This window comes from Diadema antillarum, unplaced genomic scaffold, assembly GCF_040938485.1.
Source record: "Diadema antillarum isolate AM-2024a unplaced genomic scaffold, OU_Dant_1.0 scf00000133, whole genome shotgun sequence".
Taxonomy (NCBI): Eukaryota; Metazoa; Echinodermata; class Echinoidea; order Diadematoida; family Diadematidae; genus Diadema; species Diadema antillarum.
In genome coordinates this window covers 75103-91271 of record NW_027271022.1, presented here as the reverse complement: position 1 = coordinate 91271, position 16169 = coordinate 75103, and the positions used below count along the sequence as shown (strand labels likewise).

The 16169-nt window shown below is 41.4% G+C and overlaps 1 protein-coding gene across 1 annotated transcript; it reads left to right on the top strand.

Annotated features, from left to right (window-relative positions):
• Positions 1–620: 620 nt before the first annotated feature.
• On the top strand, positions 621–10876 carry LOC139720783 (uncharacterized). The gene is made up of 4 exons (XM_071632124.1): positions 621–1070; positions 1760–1992; positions 6386–6552; positions 8470–10876. Exons 1-4 carry the CDS (start codon positions 621–623, stop codon positions 10830–10832), a joined length of 3213 nt encoding a protein of 1070 aa, XP_071488225.1. The 3' UTR covers positions 10833–10876.
• The last annotated feature ends 5293 nt before the right edge of the window (positions 10877–16169 follow it).

The following is a 16169-nucleotide window of genomic DNA, read 5'->3' as shown; positions in this document are numbered from 1 at the left end:
TTAGGCGAATTGATATGTCTTTTTTTGTCAAAACGCTAATGATTCATGTTTTGACAAAGTGGTTCAATTCACCGAGCAGAATCTGGAAAACGTAACCTTTTTTCATACCAAAGAACGCTGTACTGCCAAAAAAAAAAATATTTTGGAATGTGCTCAAGTCTATACACAAGCGTTAATTTCTTATCTCAAACAACAATTGCTCAAATGAATGAAAATGAAATGCTGATTAGTTTCCCTTTTTTCAGATTAAAGAACCACAATCGGCAAAGACAAATGGCACAGAAGGAATGATGCTCACAATTGTCAACTTATTCATATCAACAACAAAGAAATGCAGGCAGGCATCGAAGAAAGAAACATTTGGATTGGTTGTTTGAAGTTATGCGTGAATTAGCATATAGGGTGAAAGTGAAGGAAAAAAAAACGGATTATCCCTCACCTACATGCTCTATAATATTAAGACTGTGAATCCATTGATCTACCGAATGTTAGCTTAAATGTCATTGTTGACAATGCATATATATCATATGCCCCAGAAGAATCATCAATAGCGGCTGAGTTGATTTAGATTTGCTGTCTTTAATCTTTGTGAACCTTCACAGAAATCCAGATGACTGACAATGGCTACTATTGCAGATATACGCCTTCCCGGTGATCCAGCACCGGCGTCGTTGAGAGAACGCAAGGAAACGAAAATGACGACAGTGAAAATACTGGAGGACACCATCGACCAACCAACAAGCCCAGGGGACCGAGGGCGGCGTCGGTCGGTGTTTGAAGTCGAGACGACCACCATTTCCGAGTCATTCGCCATCATGCCTAAACCCTCGCTCGTGGTCCCACCCGTATCGAATCGACGCAGGATATCTGTCGCGCAGTGGCGAGATATCAACACATCACTCTTCAACAAGAAGATCGTATTTGATGATGTTGTGGCCGAGGAGGCAATCATAGCCTCCTACAAGGCGGCAAAGAAAGTCAAGTGCATTGAAGATACCTTCTGGAGTGACAAACGAGCCCTCATACCTCGCTACACCGTAATGGAAGACCTGGATGATTACGCAATTAACGTATGTTGTCCGATTATCGTGATAGTGTTCATTATCACCGCGTGTGATACGTACAGAAAGTTTTCAGTAAAAATGTGAAAGTTCTCGCCTTAATCAGTTATGATTTTCTCACAATTCTGGACTGTTTTCTCGTAATGTATCAAAAAAAAATGAAAAAAGTTCTAGGCTTCACTTGTCTGTTGTTTTCCGCGTTAGAATCCGAAATGTTATATCATATTCCCGTTTCCATCAAAGGGATTTTTTTTTTTTTTTTTTGGGGGGGGGGTCAATCATGGTCTGTCAATTTGTAGACAATCAGCTCCTTATCACGGAGAGTTAAATTTTATTTTAATTGTTGGGAGAAAGCCTCCCCTGATTCTTTCAGGTAACAATGTAATACAAGAAGAATCTATAGTTGCTTTAATACATTTTCATTGTTTCCCAACCAGCAACACACACACACACACACACACACACACACACACATACACACACACAGAGTCAAAGTTTAATCAGGCCTAGATGGATAACGAATAAATAAATAATGAATAAATAAATAAATACTTGGCCTTGCTATGTGATGTGCTTGGAAGAATGCGTTTGCTGTATGAAACGCTGTCGTTTTCTTTCATTTTCTATCTTTCTTTCTTTCTTTGTTTTTTTTTCTCTTTCTGGTCATCAAAATACCAAAAATTTGCAACCAACGACAGGGCCCAAGCATACCTCAGACTGACATGAAAGAACTGGTCGACACTTTGACTGAAGAGGCGGACACCGAGCTGGAGAAATTCCGACTGATCTTCCGCTGGATCGCCTACAACGTCTCGTACGATTCCGTCTTTCTCAACACCGGAGAGCGGATGGATCAAAGCCCAGCAACGGTCCTGCAAACGGGTGTTGCAGTCTGTGAAGGATTCAGTCAACTTCTATGTGACATGACCGAGTGAGTTTTAGAATTCATTTATGGTGATCATCATGCATGGAATAGCCATTTCAGTTTTAACATATTAAGATGGCCAGAATTGTTTTGAGTGTGCTTTATTTTATAAAAGTCTGGATGATTTCGGGACGATCGAGATATAAGCGGAACACATATAAAGTTGATTCATGAATGCTTTACTTTTGTCTAGCAAGACATTGCTCCACCTTCCTTCATACAAGATGTCATATGTACGTACCAGTGGCGAAGAGAGGTTTTTGTATTAATTATTTCAACTTTGTTTACAGAATTAAACCTATTGCGATGAATTATCATTATGATTGTACAGCCGTTATATGAGTGATCCATGTACTTGAATATGTGGTGGTAAAAATGTGTTTTTCACTTAGTGTAACCATTATATTATTCAAGATTTGTTACTGCATGTATGTAAGTGTCGCAAAGTCCAGATGAACCTTTTTATACCACAACGAATAAATATATCAAATGCACCTAAATAGAGTTTCTCATATTATGTCAAATTCAATAATAATCAATCATGGGCGTCACCAGGGGGGGTGCGTTGGGTGCGAACGCACCCTCTTCAGAACCAATTAAAAAAAAAAAAAAAAAAAAAAAAAATCAGTCTGCGAGCGACCTCAACGCCGGACGCTAAATAATTACTCTTTTCTAATTTGTTTTTATATTTTGCACCAGGGACACACACACACACACACACACACACACACACACACACACACACACAAAAATAATAATAATAATTCGCACCCCTGGTCACCTGGCAGCACTGATTTTGTACATATCTATTAGTATTCTACAGTGTTTACTATTTATCGACCGTACTGTACATCCGTACGATACGGAGCACTTATACACGTTTGCCCCATCCCACATAATCATAATTCCCGCAATGAAAAGATTTTCTTGCTTTTTTGTTAGAATTCAAGAAATCTGTCCAATTAGTTCACCCAAAAGCAGTGGCGTAACTACGGAGGGGGGGTGCACCCCCTCCCAATCCGCTGGCAAAAAAAAAAAGACTTACCGAAATAGTGATTCAAGTGTTAGTAAACTGCTTTTGAATGAAAGGGTGATCAAGAAATAAGATATTTTTCTATGATTCCTTTTAACCATAATTAGATAGGTATATAGTGTGAAACATTGTTCAAAAAGCCCGGACCCGACAAAAGATTGTGATTCAGCGTGATTCCTGGTTGGCATTCTGCATAATCATAAGCAGGATGTGCGCAGTGTACTCAGTACATCCGAACGAAGAGTCGCTACAATGTTGCGCAATGTGATGTATCTAGAATGTATACTTTTGTACCTTACTCTTCGTTATATCAAAGCTAGATCATTGATTTTGCAGTGTTGCTTTATACATACTAGTCTATGTAAAAATGTCTTGCATTGCCAATAAAAAGACTTGCCCTGGGCTAATTCCTAACTTTTCCTTGTACATAATTATAAGACACACACACAAACAAACACGCACAATTAGTTTATGGGATGCTCTAAAGTGCAGATTTTGGACATCCTTTCCCCGCTTGGTCACTTCGACGCCACCTCGCTGGTCATACCTCCCCCAGTCATGAACATAAACCCACACCCTTGACTACCAGTGGCGGATCCAGGGAGAGGGGCGCACCGGGCTCACCGGGCGTCCCCCCCCCCCCTTTAATTTCCAAAGCGAAAAAAAAATATAATATAGCTTCAAACGGCAGTTTTTGGACAGTAAAATGTCAAAATTTTCAAGCTCGCTCGTTCCTCTCGCTCGCATTAGTCGTAATGCCATTCTCCTGAAGTTGCTGCCAGTAATTGCCGGCAGTTGCGCCTGGTGCGCCCCCCCCCCCCCCTCCCCTTAATTTCCAAAGCAAAAAAATATAGCTACAAACGGCAATTTGGGGACTGTAAAATGTCAAAATTTTCAAGATCGCTCGCTCCGTTCGCTCGCATTTAATCTTTATGCCATTCTTCTGATGTTGCTGCCAGTAATTGCCTGCAGGTGCGCCCGGTGCGCCCCCCCCCCCCCCCTAACTTCCAAAATGAAAAAATATGGCTAAGAACGGCAGTTTTGGGACTGTAAAATGTAAAATTTTCAAGCTCGCTCTCTTCGCACGCTCGCATTTATTGTTATGCAATTCACCTGGATGTTGCTGCCAGTAATTGCCAGCAGTTGCGCCCGGTGCCCCTCCCCCCTTAATTTCCAAAGCGAAAAAATATGGCTAAGAAAAGACCGGCAGTTTTTGGACTGTAAATGTAATATTTTCAAGCTCGCTCGTTCCACTCGCTCGAATGTAATCAATATGCTCTCCTGATATTGATTCCAGTATTTGCCAGCACTTGCGCCCGATGCGCCCCCTTAAATTCTAAAGCGAAGAAATATAGCTACAAACGGCAGTTTGTTTGTTTGGTTTTTTTTTACTGTAAAATGTCAAAATCTTCAAGCTCGCTCGCTCGCTCGCATTTTGTTGTTATACGCAATTCTCCTGATGTTGCTGCCAGTAATTGCCGGCAGTTGCGCCCGGTGCGCCCCCCCCCCCACCTCCTTTATTTCCAAAGCGAAAAAATATGGCTCCAAATGGAAGTTTTGGGACTGTAAAATGTCAAAACTTTCAAGCTCGCATTTAATCTTTATGCCATTCTTCTGATGTTGCTGCCAGTAATTGCCTGCAGGTGCGTCCGGTGCGCCCCCCCCCCTTAACTTCCAAAATGAAAAAATATGGCTAAGAACGGCAGTTTTGGGACTGTAAAATGTAAAATTTTCAAGCTCGCTCTCTTCGCTCGCTCGCATTTAATTGTTATGCCATTCACCTGATGTTGCTGCCAGTAATTGCCAGCAGTAAGATGCGCCCGGTGCGCCCCCCCTTAATTTCCAAAGCAAAAAAAAAAAAGATACGGCTACAAAATGCAGTTTTGGGACTGTAAAATGTCAAAATTTTCAAGCTCGCTCGCTCACTCGCTCGCATTTAATTGTTATGCAATTCTCCCGATGTTGCTGCCACTAATTACCGGCAGTTGCGCACGTTGCGCCCCCACCCTTCCTTTATCTCCGAAGCGAAAAAATATGGCTCCAAATGGCAGTTTTTGGACTGTAAGTCAAAATTTCCAAGCTCGCTCTCTTCGCTCGCTCGCATTTAATTGTTATGCCATTCCCCTGATGTTGCTGCCAGTAATTGCCAGCAGTTTCGCCCGGTGCGACCCCCACCCCCTTAATTTCCAAAGCAAAAGAAATATGGCTACAAACGGCAGTTTTTGGACTGTAAAATGTCAAAATTTTCAAGCTCGCTCGCTCGCTCGCATTTAATTGTTATGCAATTCTCCTGATGTTGCTGCCAGTAATTACCGTCAGTTGCGCACGTTGCGCCCCCACCCCTATTTTATTTCCAAAGCGAAAAAAGATGGCTCCAAATGGCAGTTTTTGGACTGTAAAATGTCAAAATTTCCAAGCTCGCTCTCTTTGCTCGCTCGCATCTAATTATTATGCCATTCACCTGATGTTGCTGCCAGTAATTGCCAGCAGTTGCGCCCGTTGCGCCCCCCCCCCCCTTAATTTACAAAGCAAAAAAAATATGGCTACAAACGGCAGTTTTGGGACTGTAAAATGTCAAAATTTTCAAGCTCGCTCGCATTTAATTGTTATGCAATTCTCCTGATGTTGCTGCCAATAATTACCGGCAGTTGCGCCCGTTGCGCCCCCACCTCTCCTTTATTTCCAAAGCGAAAAAATATGGCTCCAAATGGCAGTTTTTGGACTGTAAAATGTCAAAATTTCCAAGCTCGCTCTCTTTGCTCGCTCGCATTTAATTATTATGCCATTCACCTGATGTTGCTGCCAGTAATTGCCAGCAGTTGCGCCCGGTGCGCCCCCCTTAATTTACAAAGCAAAAAATATGGCTACAAACGGCAGTTTTGGAACTGTTTAATGTCAAATTTTTCAAGCTCGCTCGCTCCGCTCGCTCGCATGTAGTCGTGATGCCATTCTCCTGATATCGCTGCCAGTAATTTGTCGTTTCACACCGTCATTCCATAATCCATTTATAAGGGGTACAACCCTCTCCGGCACTTCCACACCCTCCCCCCACCCTTGCTCGCTCCCTCGCATACTAACCCCTCCCCCCCCCCCCCCCCCCCCAAGATGAAATCCTAGCTACCGGCGCGCCGGTGCCCTTTTACCCGCTTGGTTTCCCTCAAAAAACAGTAAAAGTCTAGGGATTGAGAGCTTCCTATATGCCAAATGTCTGTCAAAAAAATCTCGTAAACATTTAGTGTCAAAACGCACCCCCCTTGAAAAAAAGCTGGTGACGCCCCTGTCAATTAATTATGATATGATATAAAATAAATTATGATAATGCAGAAAAAAATTAATCAATTCCTGTCATTCTATTCTGTTTACCAGACTGGCAGGGTTGAAGTGTGAGACCATAACAGGTGTATCAAAGTCCATCGGATTCCACCCAGGAGCCAAGAACTACCTCAAGGAGCATGGTAAACATGCATGGAATAAGGTCTTCCTCAAGGGAAAGTGGTTCCTCTGCGACGCTACATGGGCGGCTGGTGTTTCCAGTAAGTTTCTGTGGCTGAAGACAGAACATAGTCCTTTGAAAATGACCCTATGAATAGCGTTTGTTCCGTATGTTTTTTAGTACACTTTGTTCGAGATCACCGCTGGGTATTACAAAGGAAGTCATGAATATAATTGACATATAATTGTAATGGCCTTCGATACCGGTACCATGACATTAACTTTTTTTTCGTAAAGGAATGTCCCCCCCCCCCCGCCCCCCAGTTGCCCTAAGCCAATACTGTTATTAAAAAAAAAATACCAACGACCTCGTCAATATCCTGTTGATGGCTATTTGTTCCTCTTGATTTCCGTCTGCAAGTTTACAGGATATTAATGCGGTAAGATCAAAGATTTGGATTTAGGAATATCAGCATTGGTAGTCAAGTGATGTAATTTTCATTAATACACGGAAGTAATCGTCATTTCATTTTTTGGCTCAAAGTTCCCTTAATTTTTTATCTGTAGACAGGGCTTTTACGCAAAAGGGGCAATTAGACCCTTTCCTCCTCGAAGATTTTGAAAGTATGTCTTTTTATTAGATGTAATAAAGTGCACTGCTAGGAACAAAACAGAATAAGACAAAACGTTATATGAAATATAACGTTTAAAGATAAAGAGAAAAATTCCTGCGTGCAGACTCGACTTCAGATAAGTACAGGCAGACTTCCAAACTTGGTAGAAGATATAGACTGGAGGTATGTAAACTGAAGTGATGCAATGAAACAGGACAGGCTGTTAGAACCATTTCTTTTTTTTTTTGTAATGACTTAAAGGACAAGTTCACCTTCATAAAAATAAGAATTGAGAGAATGCAACAATATTAGTAGAACACATCAGTGAAAGTTTGAGGAAAATTGGACAATCGATGCAAAAGTTATGAATTTTTAAAATTTTTGTGTTGGAACCGCTGGATGAGGAGACTACTACAGCTTGTGAGTCATATGCGTACAACAGTATAAAGAAAATGTAAAAGAAAATTCAACATATTTTCACTTTTTCGCATAATAAAAGAGCTCTTGACTTGCCTCTTTCTAAAGGCAGGGGGAGTAATATTGCCCATAACATTTGTCGGTAACGAGTCAGGGGAATGTGTACTTTTTTCAAAAGATGGAATTTTGTGAAATTCTCTTTATATTTTCCTTATATTGTTGTACGCAAGTTATTCATACACTGCAGTAGTCTTCTCATCCAGCGGTTGCTGCACAAAATTGTTAAAAATTCATAACTTTTGAACGGATTGTCTGATTTTCCTCAAACTTTCAATGATGTGTTCTACTAATATTGTTACATTCTCTCAATCCTTATGTTTATAAAGGTGAACTTGTCCTTTAAAGACCTATCTGTTAGAAGTGATAGTAAACTTTCACGGTGCCCCAATTGAATAATGAATTGTAATTATGTGCTTTGCTTTCCTTAGTTTTCTAAACATTTATTGATTAGCAAGAATTGCCCCTTCTTTCTTGGGGGAGCACTGCAAGTAGTGTTTGCTCTGACATGTAGAGGGTTACTTACTATTGGAGTGGCTTTCCTACACTTGTGGTATGTGTTGCTAATATTCTCTCACGAGTAGAACTTCTTGTTTCACTTCATAAACGACATTTTAGATGAGGAAATGTTTATTCGTCGTGACTGCTTTTTTTTCCTAGAATAGAATGGGAAATCATAAAATTAAAAATAAAGTGAGCCTCGGCAACTCTTGTTTTTTTCTCTCTTTCTCTTTTTCGTTTCTCTTTTTGTTGATTCGTAATTTGGCCTTTAACTCCAAAACTCAGTCGCTTAACACATTCTAGACAGCATGTGGATGTAATATACCAGCACATAATTGAGTGATTGAGGACCCCCCCCCCCCCAAAAAAAAAAAAAAAAAAAATATTAATGATTGCGTCCTTTCAACCCCTTTTTTCTATTCCACTTAGATCGTGGATCAGACGGGATGTATACTTTTGAGCGAAAGTGGGGCGAGGGATTTTTCCTCGGCGATCCGTTGCAGTTTGAGGAGACTCATTTCCCGTTGGAGAATGAAGATGACCCTATCCCAGATGCTTGGATTGACTCTATTCAAGTCGGTCGGGCTGCGATCTTTTACCACATGGAATGTCTCTCTCACGAAGAAGGAGTGATAAAAGCGGAGAATAATAAGGCCTTGATTAAGATGAAGAGCCTGTTTCCTGTGGACGTGTTCTGTCGGCTAACAAAAGGGGCACAGGAAATACCTAACCAGGGGGTTGATTGGTGGGATGGTGACGTGCTTTCTTGCAGTATCACTTTGCCAGAACCAGGCGAGTATGTCTTCACCGTATACGGTACCTTTCAACAAGGAGATATGAATCCAGTAGAACTAGCACTCTCGCAAAAGATTGCCGCCTTTTATGGAACTAGCCTGGTGACGTTTACCATCGTGGCTAAAGGATCTGAGGCTGTCACGTCTCCGAAGGCATCCGAGAACATTACCGTGTGGGGTGTGGATCCATGGTTTGCGCGTCAAGGATTTACTCCCATTTCGCACATCGAACCGTTCATTGATGCGCCAGAAGGTAGCACCACCATAAGCTTTAACCAAGGAGATGATCCACAGCCGTTAATCTTTCACTTCGCGCATATGGATTCACCGGATGTTTCACTGGAGGAACATGTCTACATTGAAACAGTAGCGCTGAGGCTAGTCTGCCATATATTCTGCCCTCGTCCAGGGAAGTACATTTTCTCACTGAAAATAAAGAAACCAGATGACTTGTATTACCAGGCTGTTGCATACATGATAACTTCGTCAAGGGTCTTCAAAGGTGGCGAGGATGCTCCTGTCAAATTCCCAACTGGACACAATGGTCCATGGGGACCAAACGAAGCATTTTTCAAAATGCAAATGACCGTACGAGGCCCGGACTCCTCAACAATCCTTGCGAACGAGGGAGAGAGCTACTTCGTCATTCGATCGCACAAATCTAGAGACCTGGAGCTGAACATGACTCTTAAGAGCGCAGAGTCTGGGAAGGAGCTTAGGAATGGTCACGCCTTCATCCAGACAGCCAAGGGAAAGAACACAGCGACCTCTTCAATCAGCTTGCGTCTCAGTGAAGCTGGCATGTATCAGCTCAAGGTGTTTGCGAAGGTTGATCCAGAAGCGGAAAGGACTTTTGTCGGATGTTGGCTGGTCGTGTGCACCAAACCTTGCTGGAAGTCGCTCTTTCCCAAAGGGTCTGTCAGCTGTGGCACAACAGAGGAATTCTATGCGCATGGGTTGGAAACTAGCAGTGAAGCCCTCATTGAAACCGATGACGGAGAGTGTCAGTTGGAGGTCACAATCACCAAGGATCTTTTTCTGAATTTTTCACTTAAGCTGGGTGAGGGTGAAAAGGACATCCATCAGGGTAAAATGTTCTCGGAAATCGTCAAACGTGACGGTCAAAGGGTTGCAGTGTTCATATTTCGTCTTCATGAGGTTGGACTTTATGCATTTCGTCTCTTCGTGAAGAAAACTCATAACCAGGACAAGGCTACCTATGTCGGAATGTGGCTGATCGATTGCCATGGAATATCTTCCAAGGAACCCTATCCTCCACGAAGTGGAATGTGGGGTCCGAACAAGGTGTTTCAAAGCGCAGGTATGAAAGTTGTAGACATAGACTCCTCTCAGATTGATATGAGCAAGGGGCAAGGGAAACTGTGCATCAAGCACAGTGCAAAAATATCCGCAAAGAAGATGTCATTCCGCCTGGACAAGAATGGAAACAAATACGACTCTACACGTATCATCAGCGCTGAGACCTGCTGGCCAAAGAACGGAGCCGACATCAGTACTACTCTTCAGTTCCTCTTTGATGAACCAGGTATGTATGCTTTGCTTATCTTCGACGGATCAAAGCAATCAAGCTCTTTCGCTGGGCAGTGGCTTCTTAATGTCCAGGCGCCTACGGATCTCCCTCTGTTTCCAGAGTACAGCGGAATGTGGGGACCATCTGAGAACTTCTTTAAGATGGAAATGACGGTAGACAACACTGATTGTTCGACAGTCACGACCGATTCAGGAGAATGTCAGCTGGACATTTCAGCTTCATCTGCATTTAATGCCAGCTTTCATCTCTTTGAGGACAACAAATCAAAAAGATTACCAAAGGAACACGTAAGCGTGACCTACACCAAGAATGACAGAAATACAGTCCAGTGCAAGGTAAAACTTCCACATGAGGGTCTGTTCGGGTTACAGTTCTTCGCGGCTGAAAAAGGAAACAAATCTCTGAAAAGTTGTGGCATCTGGCTGGTGATTTGGTGGCCAAAGTGATATTTTGGCATGATATTCGCCGTTTTCACCTGTGGAAAAGAAGATTATGAGCAACAATTTAATCTTTCATTATTATATTGTTAAATGTTTGGCATACGAGAAGAAGGACGTCATTCTGGAGCTGTATAGCCGGATAGCTTTAGCTCTTGAAAAGGCAATTTCTGTTTTGATTGCCATGAGGATGCTACTTTTTGAGTTCAATGCTGTGTACAGTCCTTTGAAGGAGCAGGCACTGTCTCATGTTGAAGAAGTAACTGACTCCTGGTCCATACGCGTAAGGGATGAAGTCTGCAAATTCTGGTTTGGAGTATGATAACAGAATACGAAGTAGAAGGATAGGTGATCATGGACTTTCAACTGCATAAACATTCGCAAAAACAAAGAAAAACAAAAAAACAAAGAAAGTTCTATAAGTTCTATATAATTGCAATACATGTACAGGCATTCTGGTACAAGCCCTCAATCATGTCAATCAAAAATAGTGTAATACTCCTACAAAGAAAGTAATTCGTGCTGCTATTAACGATACATTCACTCTTCGTTTATACCTATCGATATTGATAATCAATAAAGAAATATTCATGTCTGATTCACATTTTTTTTTCAACGGTAAATACAAAAAAACTGAATTTTGTAGGCAAAAGATGTAATGATGCCGTTATTGCCAATTCTGGTGTACACACGCACCCACACGCACACACACACACACATATGTATGTATATCAGGATATACATAATTACATTACAAATTACTGACGAAATAGATCGAAAGAGAAAACACTCAGATACCAGATTAATCCTACTGAATAATCAAAGTCATAATGAAAAATTCTATGAATATAAAGACACTGAATAAAAAAGCAGGATTTTCACACCTGAACGCCTTTGCTCATAATCTGCCACGTACGGAGAAAATATATCGAGCACATCAAAGAATTTCTTACATGACACAAAAGAGTTGTATTGTTTATATCATTAAAGAGCGTGTGTCAAACAAATTTCGAGCAAACTCTTGATTTTATTTGTTATAGTTATAATTGCGTGTTTGAATATTTTTCACACTATCATTTTCGTTCGTTCTTTTTTCTACTAAACGTAGACATAAAGACTTTCCTTCCTACTTCAGTAAAGATAATTCTTTGATTGTACAGTATATGATAAGCTGGATTCAGTACTTTTGCATGACTTTTTTCACACTGGACGAATGTTAATTGTCAACTCTTTCAGTATGTCGTTAAGTACATGTTATTATGCAATTGTTAATGGATAAGATAATTTACTGTCTTTGGTCCAGTTTGTTTACTATTATCATCTCATTCTTGTTGGACTGAATGAATTTTCATCCTCTAGTAAAATAATGTTCATCGAAACTGTTATGTTTACTTGCATTCCTGTATTCAGATATCGGGTAAAGAGCATATACAAGAACAGAACAGTACAGGGAGCATGACATTTATGGTTTGAATGATTAGAAAAAAAAATTCAATTGATTTCGAATAAATACTCATAGTGTCGCCTTGATGATAGTGTTGTTATTATGATAGTGCTTATATACCGCATTCTAACCTCAAGCAGTTTCAGTAATTTGTTATCTTCTTGCATAACTTGTCTGAAATCTCTCACAAATGAAAGATAGCAAGATTGAAGGCTGGAGAATAACTGCTGGAAGAGGTAATTGTATTCAGAACACAACCTCAATCATGTCAATACAGTATGCATTGGTATGGCTGGAATGAACACGAAGAATTTTGATTTATCAGATGCCTTTCGTTTCATGTTTACTTGAATACTAGAAATGACTTACATATCTACACCATGTATATACTCAGAGATGCGAGATCTGTTGGAGGATATAAAACCTGTGACTTAGTGGTAAATTAATTCTAAGGTAGCACAAGGTACATAGGAACCAGGTAAACGTTGTACTTTGCTACTGATATGAACCATCAGATAGGATATAACAATTGATTATATATACGCCACTAGTCACACTAAACATTAAATATGGGCTCTGTTCATTGAAACATCCCATAACTTTGGAATGATGAGAAAATATAGCTCAAGAGAACTTGAGAACTATGGAGAGTATCTAAGTACATCCAGGTATGTCTAAGAAAAATCATGCCTTTGAAAAAAAAGTTTGGCATATGACTGTATGAAGTTAGAAACATTCAAAGGGGAAATCAAGTCCAAATATAAGTTAGTCTGATAACACAGAGTAAAAATATTACGAGTTCAGTGGTATATAATTTTGATTGAAATAAGGAAATTATGACATTTTCAATTTTCGCAAATTTTTCAGAAAACAATTCTTGAACAGTTAATGTGAATATGCGAATGGCAAAGTGCGCATGTCATACGACATTCCCTAACAACTTGCAATATAGTTTTGAAAATGTTAAAATTTTCAATTCTAATTCAAACGCAATTATGCCCGAGGCTTAGATCCTGGTATATGTGGTAAAGTTATTCAACCAGAAATAATATCATTTTTCAGACTTCAATGACAGAAAAATTGAATTTTCACTATTTCACGATCAATGGAAAATTGTGGGGTTATGACATGGGTAACTCACTCATTCACATATTCATATTCTCTGCACAAGAACTGTTTTGCAGAAATTAGCAAAACTTCGAAATATCATAACTTCCTTATTTTTCATCCGATTTTAGTCGAATTTTTACCGTTGAACTCGAACAATTTCACTCTTCTTTATTAGACTAACTTATATTTGGACTGGATTTTTCCCTCTAAAACTCACATTTCCTATTGAGTCCTCGTGTGTTAATGAAATTTAAGAATCAACTTGTGAGCGAGTTTTGGTGAATGACGCCTGCTCACGATTCTCGCAAAAGACGAAATCTGTCGTCAACAGGACGAAAAACTTGTCCCATACCTGTTCAGTAAGTTATTGGTCACTGTTGGTGATGTAAGAATTTGTCGCTTCAGTCTTTTGATAAGTAATTTAGGTCAGTGCATACAATTTTCAACAGGCATGCAGCTCAGCAATTACTTTTCAAGAGTTGAACATCTGCCGGGGCGTTTGAGCTGCCTTTGTAAGGGTTTAGTAGAATCTGATGGTGGAGCACTATACATTTTTATCCTCTTCCGAATGGACGGAAGTGCCAACGGAGACGAAGTTTCGGCCTCGCATTTGTGAGATGTGACTGCTGGCGTAACGGGACGCTTCTGCTTGTCCAGCAGAAAAGCTTGGCTCGGTGTGTTTGGTCGAGTGTCCTCACGCGGCTTTGGAATGGCGGATGGTGACGCTGATTTTGACTCCATGATATTGGGTTTCAATTTTGGCTTAGGAGGAACAAGGGGTACTACCAATTTTGGATCTGTGACACCGATTGTGAGTGATTTCTTACATGGTTCCGCATTGGCAAGTGGCACTGGTGATTTTGATTCCCTAGATTGCGGCGGGAAAGTCCTATGTGGCTTCATTGCAGGAGACTGTCCAGTAATATTCCGATTACCAGAATCTACACGACGGTTGGGGCTGGCTGAAGGAGATGTATTTGCGTTTTGTGTAGACTGAAAGTCTCTTGGTGGCTTTGCGGCTACCGGGGGTGGTGACCTCGATCGATTTCCTGCTTTTGTACTACAGCCGTTGAACGCACCGGCACAACGAGTGGACTTCTTCACGTCCTGCTCTTGACTTGATTTAGTAGAATTTACATTGTGGGATAGCAGCACAGACTTCTCATACACAGAAGGTCCCGTGATACCGTCTGTTCCTTCGGACTGACTTCCAATTGTTTCGGATGAGAGCTCGGGTTGAGGAGGCCGTTTTGTAGGATCCCAACCGTCGGCACTACCTCCACTTTTCGTTGGGGATGTAAGCTCATGCTTAAAAAGAGGTGGGGACCTTTTAGTACCGCCTCCTGTTTTGGTCCTGTCTGGCCGAGTCTGGCCATGCGGCTTCGGGGCGACGGGTGGTGATGCTCTATCATGGGGCTTCCATTTCGGCTTAGGAGGAACGGGGGGAGTTGGTAATTTTGAATCTTTGAGGAGGAACGGAGACATTTTGATAGTGTTTCCAGTTTTGGGTTGACCTCCAAGCTTTATTGGGGATATAAGCGCAGGTTTTTTATGCACAAGAGGTCGTGTTATTGCTTGTCTACCTTTGGAATGATCTTTAATTTTCGGTTGGGATGTGTATGCAGACACAGGTTGAGGAGGTAAAGGAAGTCTCTTTGCAGCGTGTCCTTCCAGCTGATTTTCCCATTTTGTTTTGGGAGTGACGATAGGTTTTGGAAGCAAAGGCGGTCTATACGGAGAGTCTCCTTTGGATTGACCTGTCAAGTTAGTTGCTGATGTAAACAAGGGTTTAGGAGGCAAGGGAGGTCGGTTGGTAGCATTTTGGTTAGATTTTCTATGTACTTTGGTTTGGGATGAAGGCACAGGTTTCGGAGGCAAAGGGGGCTTTCTAGGCGCAACACCTTCTTTGGACTGACTTTGGACTTTGGACTTAGGTATTTTGGTTTCTGATGAGAGTATAGGAGGCCGTTTAGTTTCCTTCGTTTCTTCATTTTGGCCCTCCCTTATAATTGGGGGAGTGAGTACAGGGTGTTGAGGAATGGGAGGCTGTTTAAAGCCACTGTTATGGTTCGTCGCACTATTGTGGAAATTGGTATGACACACGGTAGATGTCGGAGCAGTTGGCGGAAGTGCAAGTGAAGTTCCCCCATTCTCAAGAGGGAGTACATATTTTGAAGTTTGCACCTTCGCGTCATCATAGTTGCCATTAGCAGAAAGATTTTCACCTTTGAGACCTTCTGTTGTTTCTAAACTGTTGTTTTGTTTACTCACATTCATTTTGCTCTTCGTTGTGTTGGACTCAGAGTCACACGACCCAAAACCTCTACCAGGACAAAATGACACACGATTTATGCGCTGCTGTTTAACGGTCGGAAAACATCTCGGGAAAAAATTCGGAGACAAACCAACCGAAATGTATGATCGCGTGTCACGGCCTCTGGGAATATTTTCCTGTATCCCGGTTCTGGGATCATTAGACCTTTCGGCATCTTCAACATTGGTATTACTTTGGCATGGAGGTAAAGACTTGTCTGACGGTGATCGATGTATATCTTCTTCCTGTCTGACAAAATCAACTTTCTGCAATGTGAGTGATGTGCGGCTGGCAGACATAGCACCAGAGGTTTTTGGCGCAAAAGCAATCTTACTTCCCAGTTCGAGTGACGGTAGGCCTAATATTGGTGGCTCAGATGAGTCAATAAGTTGCTGGAGCCCTCTTTTATCATCGGATGCGATGTCTGTGGGAGGACTTGGCGTTTTGGTCCTTGAAAAGGCAGTAGGGGACTGAGTAT

Bases quoted from the DNA above. Each gene is read 5' to 3' on its own strand.
- LOC139720783 (XM_071632124.1), top strand. From the start codon at position 621: ATGGCTACTATTGCAGATATACGCCTTCCCGGTGATCCAGCACCGGCG. The intron at 1,071-1,759 runs GTATGTTGTCCG...AACCAACGACAG, and splicing joins TGGATGATTACGCAATTAAC to GGCCCAAGCATACCTCAGAC. The intron at 1,993-6,385 runs GTGAGTTTTAGA...TCTGTTTACCAG, and splicing joins CTTCTATGTGACATGACCGA to ACTGGCAGGGTTGAAGTGTG.